This window comes from Sinocyclocheilus rhinocerous, unplaced genomic scaffold (assembly GCF_001515625.1).
Source record: "Sinocyclocheilus rhinocerous isolate Xijiao unplaced genomic scaffold, SAMN03320098_v1.1 scaffold798, whole genome shotgun sequence".
Lineage (NCBI taxonomy): Eukaryota > Metazoa > Chordata > Actinopteri > Cypriniformes > Cyprinidae > Sinocyclocheilus > Sinocyclocheilus rhinocerous.
The window spans coordinates 943,344-956,492 of record NW_015635037.1 but is presented as its reverse complement, the minus strand read 5'-3'; the positions used below and the strand labels follow the sequence as shown (position 1 = coordinate 956,492).

The 13,149-nt window shown below is 36.6% G+C and overlaps 1 protein-coding gene and 1 long non-coding RNA gene across 2 annotated transcripts in view; one reads left to right on the top strand and one right to left on the bottom strand.

The window, feature by feature from the left end:
* LOC107746292 (uncharacterized) overlaps positions 1 to 12,120 on the top strand; it is a 20,305-nt gene extending 8,185 nt beyond the window's left edge. Inside the window, exon 3 of the long non-coding RNA XR_001640678.1 lies at positions 12,057 to 12,120. This is a non-coding gene — a long non-coding RNA (uncharacterized LOC107746292). The remainder of the gene's footprint in view (positions 1 to 12,056) is intronic.
* Positions 1 to 13,149, bottom strand: part of LOC107746291 (SH3 and PX domain-containing protein 2A-like) — a 102,655-nt gene that overhangs the window by 8,973 nt on the left and 80,533 nt on the right. The window contains exons 7-8 of the mRNA XM_016560435.1: positions 3,559 to 3,672; positions 1,699 to 1,782 (exon numbers count right to left, since the gene is read on the bottom strand). Of these exons, the coding sequence (XP_016415921.1) occupies positions 1,699 to 1,782; positions 3,559 to 3,672 (198 nt within the window). The remainder of the gene's footprint in view (positions 1 to 1,698; positions 1,783 to 3,558; positions 3,673 to 13,149) is intronic.

Below are 13,149 nucleotides of genomic sequence, written 5' to 3'. Positions count from 1 at the left end.
TTTTTATTTTTAAAAAAAAAAAAAAAAAAAAAAAAAAAAAAAATCAGGATTAAATGCAGTCACACACAGCGAGCCAATGACCTACTTCTATACTTTCCACTGCGAGTTTCCAACAACTGCTCCAATCATGCAGAGCAAAGTAAGGGAGAAATAATGAGTTACTGTAACAGTGTCACATTCAATCTGAAACCAGATTGAACCAAAGTCCATATCAAAAGAGAAGAGAAAAACAATCCATGTAAAATTTTAACCCGATTTTATCCAAAATATCAGTTTACCAGGGTTTTTAGTGGTGGTTTCTGAAGAACAGATGTTTGAACAGACTCATCCCATAAGACCTGGGATTTCATATCTTATTAGTGTCAGGAGATATTCACCCAGTCCCAGACAGGTTATTATTCATCCACCTGCCAATACAGCATGGAAAAGCTCTTAGCATGTGCTTCCACCGATTCCAGGTCCAGCATGCTCTACTTAGAGCCATGTTCATGGTGTCCATGGTATGTTAGCATACTCCAACGCTACACAAATGGAAAACTGCGGGAATTACAACTCTAAAGCTTGGAGGTCCATTCTTCTTATGACTCAACATGAAACGAAAGATCTCCAAGGAGACTCCTCACCATACAAACACACATTTCCAGCAAAGGTCAAGACATTAATCCTCATTTGCAGTCTGGGTGTTTAGAATGAAACACTGTGATTTTGAAAGGTCAAACCTCATGCGTGATTCAACTCATCCTCTACCTCGAGTTTAGAGTTTATGCACTGTTTATATCAATTATTTGACATGTAGCCAAACTACAGGATCTGACTAAATTCAGCTGAATTCAGCATTCTGAATTCAACATTATGACATTCTATCTCTGGCAGAACACCAACAATAAAATGATTTCATTTTAAAGAATGTTTTTGCCCATTCAGTGGAAGTCAACAGGGGTCCAAAACAACATTGGTCCTCATTGACTTGTGTTGTATGGAAAAAAAAACATTCTTCAAGATATTTTTTGGTGTTCTGTAAAAGAAAGAATTCCATACAGGTTTAGAATGGCATGAGGGAGACTAGACGTCCTGACTGAATTAAAATTTTTGGGTGAAGTATCTCTTTAAATTGTCTTAACTGGCAAAAGTCATTTGGTCATTACAAAAGTAAGAAGATCACGCTGGCTGACCAGCATATTTTGGTCCACCAGTTAAACCAGCAACAAATCAGTACTAACTACCATAAACCAGTCTTAAGAACAAGATTCTGCAACTCTGTACTCTAATGCCATACATGAAATTTCGAATCTATATATCACACTACAATATTTCAGAATTATTATATTATTCTAAACCAGTCTTCATCCTAAAAAACATCTTAAAAATAACTTCTCTGCTTTATTTTAAAACTGTTTTCTTCATCTAAAAACAAACTTAATTATCTTGTTTTTAATTCATACACAAGTAAACACAATTTATGATTATAACAGATTTTATGATGGCTTGCATATGAAACGGGCCACCCAGCATGCTTTGGGAGCCAGATCCAGAAGTTGGATCCAGAAAGAGAGTTTAGGTTTCTAAAGAGCGTGTTTTGAGCATTTTAAGCTAATCACTGTGCAAACCAGCACAAACGCACCATGCAGATTGGTCACACAGGTGAGTGCTTGCATGTGATCAGTCTATGCAGGCATGCGTGATTGCATGTGTGTTCACCTCGGCTCTGTTGGCGGTTGACTATTCCCCCTAGTGTCCATCTCCGGTCAAGCCTCTTCAGATGAGCCTTACGTCTCTTAGTAACTGACACGGATGAATGAAGACAGCAGAAAGAGAACAGAGACATGACAAACTCAACATAAACAACTCAAGGGGAACACTGGTATTAGTGTAATGAAGACATTATTACATGAAAGAAAAGAGTTTTGTGATTGGTTAGGAGGGTTCTTGGCTTGAACAATGATGGCAAAGCAAAGGAGGACTTGGATTAATACATGTGTTATTAGATTTTAGTGGCGCACGTTATACTGTGGGATGGTAAAGTCTGAAAAATGTATGGTGTTTTACATTTTTATTGTGTTTACAGAATGGAAACTTCATATCGTTTACAGAGGCTTTACCACTCATCAACTCCATAGATTCAAAACGAAAGAAAAGTCGAACTAAAGATGGTCTAGTTCAAATAAAGTTCAGCTTCAAAAAAACTGCAGCTACATCCAGAAATGAAGCCGTTGTGGCCATATGGGAAGGTAAATTACTCTTCAGGGATCAATAAATTGTGTGCATGTGTGAGGATGTATCGATCCATCTTAGACAAAGATAGTAGCGAAAGCTTTATCTCCGGCCTGACCACTCCTAATCTTACACATTGAGTCTTTCAGTGGCATAAATTTCAAGAAGCAGCTAAAAATGTGGTTGGCTAAAACAGGAAACTCAACCCAGGAAATGCTGATGGCAGCAGATGATTGAAGTTTGGACAGTAGAGGAGGACATATTTATAATGATACGGTTCTTTATGTGTGTTTCATTGCAGTGAGATAACAAATGGGTGTTTCTTCAAATGCGGTCAATTTATGTTCCAGGAGTTGATTTTTACTGATGTTGACATGAAATGAAAATTCTCCATACTTCTTTTGCAAATACATGTTATGGATCTTATGGTGAATGATTCATACATGTATACTTTTCATTTTTTATTTTATTTTGATTTGATTAGATTTATTTTGACGTAATGTTTAATCAAATTTTCAATCTTCCAAGTCAGAAAACGACAAATCTCTCTCTGGTGACGTATGCCAGACATCTCCAATCCAAATTTAATTTGCTTAAACCCTGTCCCTCCACAACCAACTGCAAACTCGCATTCATTTTTGAGTGCAAATTTTACAAACTGTGTGAAAATCTTATTTACTTTTGTTTATTTATGCTATATAAAATACTATGACAGGAGTCAGCCATTTTATTACAAAATGTTTGAAACTACTGTCGTTTCAACCACATAATGCTAATAAATACAACATGTAACTTAAAATGTGGTAGAAATGACACAGTGGTGGGGATTTTCATTAAACAAATAAATACCTTTGGGGGGAAAAAAACTATTAACAAATAAACTAGTTTATAAAAACTCACACTTCTGTCTAAATGTTTTAAAAAGTCCACAGGACCAAAAGTTCTTATAGTTAAAGAAGCACCCCGATTCAATGTGGTGTTCAGTTATGACATGCTATGAAATAAAACCAATGTACTAGTGCTAGATATTTATTATGTAGATTTATTAGATTCAAAGAAATAAAAGCAACACTTTCATGAAGGAGCGAGAGAGCCTTCCTTCTTTCCTTCTGCAATCTCTCACAGTCCCAAAGCCCTCACTTCTTCTCATAAGCAAGTGGAAGTTGCTCAAGGAAAATTTGGGATACAGATTTTATCCTCCAAGATAGATATATTGGGTATTGATTGTTCAATGATTGTGAAGCAAACCACTGTATACTGGTGTTGGTCAAGATTTCTTGGGGTATAAGAATGTTTGTGCAGATGTTTAAAAGGAAAGTATGAGAGAGAGTATATTTAGTGTCCTACCTTCTCCAGATCTAGATGTTCCCAAGTCCAGATCATCTCTGGTGCCGCTCTGAGAGTCCAGGTACGTGGCAGGAACCCAGCCTTGTTCTTCAGCTGTGCTGACAAACCACCAGCCTACAGACACAACAGAAGAAAAAAATAAACATAAAATATATATTTTTTTACCTAATACAGTGTCAAATGCTGAGCTCACATGCAGTATGATGAAATGATCCTGTTTTAACCACCCGGACAGAAAGACTGTATTTACAGAATGCTTTGCAAACAAACACTAATGCACAAATATTTGGTTTTCACTAATCTGATGGGAGGCAATGTTTTGGCTCCAGTCATGCTCACAAACACACTCTCTCTGGTGTTATTTAGTTTCAGGCGATGTGTTTATGAATTCTGTGTAACATTTGGGATCAATTAGACCTGACACTATCATAATTATCAAAGCGGGTGGACATGATTTTATTTGTATGCACAGTCCAACACGAGGAAGTTTGGATGCGTCTGACATGTTCTTAGGAGCTAACATGATCAATGGTATGAGCTAATATGCGTGTTTAGGGCCAAAATAACCTCATCGATTAAATTTATGTCTTTCGGTTCCTCCTTCATGTGTCTGAATAAGTGCTGAATTTGTTAAATGTAGTGTCAGCATTGTGATTTGTTTCTGAAATGTGGATTATGATGTTTTTTTTTCACATTTCCACTATAACTCAAAGATGATTCTGAGCAGCTTTAAAAACAAAGCAGCAAAAAAAAATGGACATGAGTGATATACCAAGAGAGACCCATACAACCTTCATGGAAAGGTCATTTGGGTAAATCATTTGGGTTATGGAATTAAAATCATATATTTTGCACACTTGCATAAAAATGTAAAGCCAACATAAGTGAAACGCCAATGGATGAAAATTCAAAACGGTTCTCCAGCTGAAAAACAGATCCTTCGGAACCAGCCTGTTGCCAAGGTAACAAAGTATTACTGGCAAGCTGTTCATAACAGTGTGATGTCATCAGTCAGCAATAATCCAGCTCTGACATCATAATAATACAGAAGCAGGTCTTTTGACAGGGTGCTAAGTGAGCCAAATGTTCTAAACTCCCACTTGGGCCAGTAATCACTTCAGAATACTGTAAACTCCAGAATACATGTATTCACCCATATCACACACATCAAACGTGTAAAAATACCTGCATATATATATATATATATATATTGCAATATGTACCCTTCAAGACCAAGGCCCCATATCCAGTTCATCATCTGAAACAACAATTTACTGCATCTTTCCTTTCAAACCATACTTTGTACAGTGGCTTTGTAATAAGCATCCTTTATGTATATCCTTTGCAATGGTGAAAATGCCGCACCGACCTGTGGTGGACATAATTATCATGTTCAGTGTGTTGGAAATAGACTGTGGTCTTGTCTGTGACCATAAACCAAGATCTATATCCAGACCAAAACTCAAGTTGAGACCCAGACCATGTTTATGTGGTCTCAAGACCACAAGATAAAGACTTCAACTTTGGTATAGCCTACTATAATAGTAAAAACAAAACAACATCCAAATTCAGTGTAAGGGACTTTTTTGCTCGTTTATCCAGAAAACTGGCCTCAAATCTCAACTGAAAGGCAAACTTAATCTAGCCTCGTCAGTGCTTTTTTTTTCTTTTTTTTTTGACAGAAATTAATACTTTTATTCAACAAGGATGCATTAAATTAATCAAAGTGAGAGACATTTACAAGATTTCCAGTTCAAATAAACATTCTATTCAACAACATTTTTACTGTTTCCACAAAATATTAAGCAGAACTGTTTTCAACTATGTTAAAAAGAAGTGTTTTTTGAGCATCAAATCAGCATATTAGAATGATTTTGACACTGAAGACTGGAGTAACGATGCTGAAAATTCTGCTTTGCCATCACAGGAATAGATAGTAGAAATAGAAAACAGTTACTTTAAACTGTATTAGTATTTCACAATATTTCTGTTTTTACTGTATTTTTGATCAAACAAATGCAGCCTTGGTGAGCATAAGAGACTCCTTTAGAAAACATTAAAAAAAAACTCACAGACCCCAAACTTTTGAACTGTAATATACATTTTAAACCCCAAAGAAACACTCTCATTTTTAAAACTGAATGCTGATGCCAATAGTTGGAAGTCATACACAGAGAGACGAAAAACAAACACAGAGATCAGAAAACTAGTGCTAGGTATGAATTTGCTAATGAATTTGTGAGAGAGCTGAGAGCAGGTTGTGGCCACCCTGCCTGACTGACCCTCTTTGAATGAGATACTGTCTCCCTGTTTGTGCACACCAGGAACCGTCTACGGCAAGCACAGAGGGTCAATTCAAACGAAATGCAAAATGGCAAGGGTTGCACGCAGTTTAGCCATCACAAAGATGCTTTTCATTGGATTCGGCTTGTGTTTGTTTATCTATTGCGTATATGCTATAGGTGGGTTTCATCAGCCTTCAGTACAACATTTGAGGTGCATTTTCATTAAAACCTAAACAAATGAATAGTACTTTTAATAAATTTGTTTAAAATTATGTTTACACACATACCGTAAGATGAAGACTGTAGTCTTATGTCTAGCTTGATGTAGCATCCACACTATTAGGTGTCAGTATACATCTAAGATGACATAAAATTAAAAATTAAAAAAGCATTTCAAATACTGGACCTCTAATCAAGAAATAATGAATATGAACAGTCAGAAGAACTGACTCGGTTCTTCTGATCTTAGTTCAACTGGGAGCTCAGATTGATACTATGTGTTATGCCTGCCAAATTTCAAAGCTAAACTCTTGCTTAACAGAGCAGAAACAAATTCTTTCACCAAAACAAAAGGCACACAAAGTGCAAGACAGACAGCTGGAATGCTTCTTTGATGCTGAAACGATGTACTCCTCTGAATTCCTCTGTGGTTCAGGACGTTACGATCATCTCACACAAAAACAGACAACAGAAGCCGTTCTGCTGAGATACAGGTGGGCTTGCTCTTCAAAGCAAAAGATCTAGGCTTTTCTGAGAAAGATGGTGTTCCTGCAAAACAGACTAATAAATCATGTGTATCTGCTTCTGAGAAATGTTTCTTCTGAAAGCTGCATGTGTGTGCCATGAACTTTGTTCTGATACACATGGTAGTGGGTCGTGTGAGCTTTTATGTACACGGTTAGATAAGATTTAGTTTTGGTGTTTAAATCCTGGTGTCGATGAGCTTTGTAAAAATCGACGCGTTTCAGAAAGGCGGGGCATAGAGGAGAAACAATAATGTACAGTATGTGGAAAATAATGTGTTTTTTTAACCTTAAACCGCATAAACACATTTCATTACACCAAATACACAAAATAATGTTCTTTTTAGCAGCATCATATGACCCCTTTAATGTGCAGACATGTTGGCACTATCAAAACAATTCTTGTGCAATTCAAAATGTGAACTACTGGTTCAACCAATGAGACGATGTTGTGCACATTCACTTTTGTTGTATTGAATAGACTAGAGCAATGTGAACATTCTTCAAAATATGTCCTTTTTTGTTCAATGGAAGGAATAATAACATATGGGTTAGCACTGTCAAAAGGGTTCAGTGCAACTAAAAATGGATTATCTCACATGATATTTGTGTGTATATATACTTTCAATTCAACATGTCAGCTAAACCAATTGTAGGAGTTTTGGATCACTTGTTCGGTTAGAGAACAATCATAATATATGCAAATTTCCTTTGCATCACAAATGAATGAAAGAAGAACTTCTTTTGTAACTTTACAAAAGAATGAAAGGAAGAACGAACAGACAAACAATGAATAAGTGGGCGAGAGAAAGAATGCACAGAAAAAAAGAAACAAGAATTAATGAGCATTCAAAAAGAAAACAAGCAAAAAAAAAACAATTGGAAAAATGAATGCACTAAAGATTTAAAAAAGAAAGAAAGAAAGAAAGCATGACGTCACTAGGTAAATTTTACACATTTCGTATCCTTCAGACTGTTTTTTTTTCCCAACGAGGTTCGTGAAGTGCTTTGCTACAGCAACATTATTTTGTTTAGCTTTAATTTGAACGTCTTTCGATAAAGACAGCAACATATACTGTAATACACTAAAGGCCTGAAAACGAAGGCTTGATTATGATGTCATAATGCCCACAGGCAGGGCCATAAACACCAACAATCCCAACATTAATGGGTTTCAGACATTTCGTCCACCCTAGTCTTCAATATTTGGCCATATCCTGCTGAATGACACTTATTGATTTGAGCTCAGGTGAGATATAATTTTGATGTTTAGCTCTGATGATCCAAAAATACAAATACATTACAAAATATGAAAATACAGTGAAGTGAAATGAATGAGAGGAAAGTAAAGGGAAGAACTGAGAACAGCTGAATGAAAAAGACAAAGACAAAAGAGAGTGAACAGATGTTTGGCCTGAACTTCAAAGCTGAAATTTTCACCACACATTCCCTCCATCCACACCAGCAAGAAGGAGAAAAAACACCAGACAAGCAAAAATACATGAGCCTTTCACTTTCTTATTTTGGAGCTGAAGTAGCAAACAAAAATGAAAACATGAAGAAAAAAAAATTTATGAAAACTTTCCTATATTACTGTATATAAGTGAATGTTGTTGTAGATGAGTTACACAGAGAGAGAGAGAGAGAGAGAGGGCAGAATGCTTAAAATAGGTCCAGAAGTGAAAGGGGGGGGAAATCCAAATGGAACACATTGCTTTTATTAAGTTCACACTCTGGCCTGCAATCATTCTTGACAGAAGAGAGAGAGAAAGAAATCACTCGTTCACTTTGAACTACAGCAGCCAAACACTGGCCCCTAAAAAATATTTTTATTTTAATATTATTTACTTTACAAAATGATTAACTTTACAATTACCTTATGAAATAATTTTTAAGAAAATAGCAAAGACATCTGTAATGTTATGAAAGATTTCTATTTTTTTTAAAAATAAGTTGTCTGTTTGAGGCTTCTAAATACACTTACTGAATTCTGCTTCGCCATCACAGGAATAAATTACAACAGTTATTTTAAATTGCAATCATATTTCACATAATCATAATATTTATTTGATCAATATTTCAAATAAATGCAGACTCAATGAGTATAAGAGACTTTTTTCAAAAGCACTACAAAAATGTTACTGAACCTAAACTTTTGAATAGTAGTGTAGATTAGAGTGTTATAATCACTTCCATTATGATTAGGAACAGCAGTAGACAGCAAGGCAAAAAAAAAAAAAAAAAAAAAAACCGGTTTTATAGCAGAGCATTTATCTTTCACTCATAACAAAATGCTTTTATTTGACATACACATTTGGATTAATTAACTAAAAACTCCAACAATGTTTTGGACCCCATTGACTTTCATTATATGGAAAAACTTCTTAAAACATCTTTTGTGTTATGCAGAAGACAAGAGGAAGAAGAATACATGTTAAAGGGTGAGTAAATTACCATTTTTATTTTTGGGTGAACTATCCCTTTAAGGTTGAACGGCTGGATACTGATATAATAAATAAATAAATAATAAATAAATGTATTGATCAGTCAATTTTCAAAATGTTTAAAGCTATTTCAGCTCTGTGACCTACTTACTATTAAGACTATTATCTCAATTACCTTAATCAATTAAACAATAGAGACCCCTGAGAGGTGTAGCACCAGGTTTATAAAGATCCTTTCAGACGCCCTCAGAGCTACATGCAAGTTTGAAGCCTTTGGTCCAGGTTCAGCGTGGCTCTCGACGGACCGGATCTCCAATGGGAGCGAGGCCAAGACAAACTAGTCTACCCGAGACCGTGAGCAGCTCTCTATTGATTCTGTTTCAGTAAGCGGGGTTACCGGCTGAATGAATGGACCCTGGGGAGAGAGAGTCAAGAGAATGGGAGGGAACCTCACAATATTGATGGCACAGAGCAATTTTCATAGTAGAGCATTGTTCAGGAAGCACAGCAGCCTTGGGAAAAACCAAGAGTTTTAAAAAATTAAACACTTTTTAATTTTACACGCTCAAATACTGACTGGAACAAGGAATGTTTCTTTAGAATAATCACTAATAACTTACAAAATGTAAGAATTTATACAATGTTTGAGGTCAGTATGTTTATGAATGCTTATTATGCTTATCCAAGGCTACATTTATTTGATCAAAAGTACAGTAAAACCTCGTCTTGTCATGTGTTTAAATAGTGTTCCCGGTTGTTAGTTCAGGGTCCGGTATTGTTCATGTCTACCTGTGTTACGTGAGTTTCCCGTGTTTCCTTGTTATAATTAAATCTCTTTGGACTGATGTACTCCTCGTCTCCCTCTGTTCCTTGCTCCTCACTCCACTCAGTAGTGCAACCGTGACAACAGTATTATTACAATTTAAATTAACTGTTTTCTATTTGAATATACTTTAAAAATTGTATTTATTCCAATTTGATGGTAAAGCTGAATTTTTTGCATCCATTACTCCAGTCACGAGATCCCTCAAAAATCACTCTGATATGATTTGGTGCTAGAGAAACATTTGTTATTATCAGTTTGGAAAACAGTTGTGCTGCTTAATATTTTTAGGGAAACTGTGATATTTTTGAACTGATTCTTTCATGATTAGAAAGTTCTTGAGAACAGAACTTCTGTAACATTATAAATGATTTTACTGAAACTTTTGATCAGTAAAATGCATTATTGCTAAATAAAAGTAAAAAAAATTATAATAAAATAAAAACATCTTACTGACCCTAAACTGTTTAACAGTAATTCATAAATAAAAATTTGGTGACCATATCATAACCATTGGAACTATTGAAACTAGCATCAAAACTAGCATCAAAATGTCTAACATCGCAACTCCAGAAAATATCAGGACATTTTTGCAATTCAAAGAGAATACTACTTCAGTGCAAGGCTGTATTAACCAACTTTACATTGTACATTACAATGTTTTGAGGCCTGATTTCACTTGTAATATTTTTGTAGGAGTAAAAATTCGAAATGAGAGCAACGTCTTGTTTTTTAAGACGATTATTCACAGTAGCTTCAAAAAAGAATCATTAAAGTACTGTAAAAATAGAAAATACAGCTACATTCCATGTCTTCTAAAACCATACAATAGCTTTGTGTGAAAAACACACCAAAATGTAACTTGCCATGTCGAAAATGTGGCATGCCAGGTTTAAAATCAATGGTAGTAAATGCCATTGACATACAATACAACCTATTCCACAAATAACTATCAAATTTATTTGGAGAATTTGTTAAAAAGCGTCCTTGTTCCATGGAGGAGTAGCATAAAATAATGAGAAAAACAGCGCGCTGACCTATAAACTCTTGATTGCTTTGACTGTTATCTATATTACAGACATTCAACAAAAACTTCTAAATGCATTCTGCTGGTATTGGTTTGAGACGCGTGACTCTGTAACCGCTCTGTAAGACTCTGAGGCCCTGCAGGATACATTAGCCTATTATGGAACTAAGGACAAGAGGGATTTTTCCATCGTTCCCTCTCCATTGTTCCCCATGTGCTCTCTGTGTCCCAGTGTTTATGCCCATATTTGGTTAGTTTCCGGTTCCTGTCCTGATTATGTTGATTTAATTCCAGGTGTTCCCCATTTATTTCCATTGATCCCAGGTGTGTCTCGTCATCCCCTCGTCTTGTCATGTGTTTAAATAGTGTTCCCGGTTGTTACTTCAGGGTCCGGTATTGTTCATGTCTAGCTGTGTTACGTGAGTTTCCCGTGTTTCCTTGTTATAATTAAATCGAAAATATCAGGACATTTTTGCAATTCAAAGAGAATACTACTTCAGTGCAAGGCTGTATTAACCAACTTTACATTGTACATTACAATGTTTTGAGGCCTGATTTCACTTGTAATATTTTTGTAGGAGTAAAAATTCGAAATGAGAGCAACGTCTTGTTTTTTAAGACGATCAATGTCCGAACTGTCCTGAGCGCATTCGCGTCTTCTTCTTCAGCCGGCGCATGACGCGTCTTCTTCTTCAGCCGGCGCATGACGCGTCTTCTCCTTCTTCTTGCTTTACGGCAGATTGCAGACTTATAAGTGCATTACCACCACCTATCTCTCAAATGGACCATTGACACTCTATCTACAATCTCAATTAGGAGTGTCAATGGTCCTTAGACGCGTCACGCGCCGGCTGAAGAAGAAGACGCGAATGCGCTCAGGACAGTTTGGACATTGCGTGAATCAGAGGTAAAAAACGATATAAATACTATTCAGTTTCTTGCACAGACCGATCGTTTCGTGTCTTTACACATCAATCTATCGTCACAAGCCGCAGGGTTTAATTTGGTTTTGTTTGTGTATGTTTGTTGACTGGGTGAACTATCCCTTTAAACAAATAAACTAGTGATCTACAGTAAAAAGAAAGGCCAGTCACACCATGAATGATAACTTTAATGATAACTATAAGGTTTTAAAAAATAATAGTGGAATCACTTTCAGAATCACCTTTTTTCCAGCTGATGAACAGTGTTGGGGAAAGTTACTTTTAAAAGTAATGTATTATGATATTGCATTACTCCAAAAAGGGAAGTAAATTGCATTAGTTACTTTTTATGGAAATTAATGCATTATGTTACTATTGCGTTACTTTTTGTCACCTGGGCTGGGTTTGCTTATTTGTTTTATAATAAGATTAGATAATTAGATTCATATTTTTAGATTTTTAAAGGCTCTTTCACACCAAAAGGAATTGCCTCAGCCTCAGTCGCAACACAATCCCAATCCCAAGTGTCACATAGGCTCACTGCTGTCCAGTCCTGCCGGCGAAGGGAAGAAACAGGCTGTCAGCCACCGTCCCGCCATTCCCGCACTTCCCCCGCCAACCCTGCCCTGCCAGCGACCTCCGGCTTGACCCCTGTACACCGCCATCCGCACTCCTCAGCCTAGCGCAAATCAAACTCTTGCTGACTGTGCATGCTCCGCAATGACGGGCCATTTAGACGAACCTTCGCCCTCGCTGGACACGCATTTGACTGGGGGGAAAAGACGATTACAAAAAAGCAAGGCGAGGTAGACTTCCTTCAGGGACTCGAGAGCTCGATAGGGTCGTGGTGATGCTGGGTCTCCATAATACAGTGAAGTTTTTTGGGAGGAAACAGGGAGGAATGTAAGGAAGGGAAAAGAGGCTGGGAGAGAGCTGTTTACGGTAGGGGACGTGACTCGCAAGTGGAGGGATAGAAAGTTTTTCTTCAACAGACGAGCAAGAACAGGCCTCCCTCATTCTCTCTCTCTCTCCGTCCCTCCTCCCATCTGGCTGAAACGGGGAGAGAAAAAAACGCCAATCAGGATAGACTGCTCTCCAAGCCTTAAATAGAAACATATGAGTGGGCAGAGTAAAGAGAGAGGAGCTGTGTTTATGTGAAACGCAAAGAGAAAGCATTTCAGCTAGGTTTAAGCCACGCTCTCTTTCTGTATACGTCTCTCTCTTTCTTTTTGTATTTCCTATGACAATCTCTTTAACCTGTTCCTCTTCATCATTCAGCCAAAAAAGAAAATTCTGTAATTATTTACTCAGCCTTATGTTGTCCTAAACCTGTATGACTTACTTTA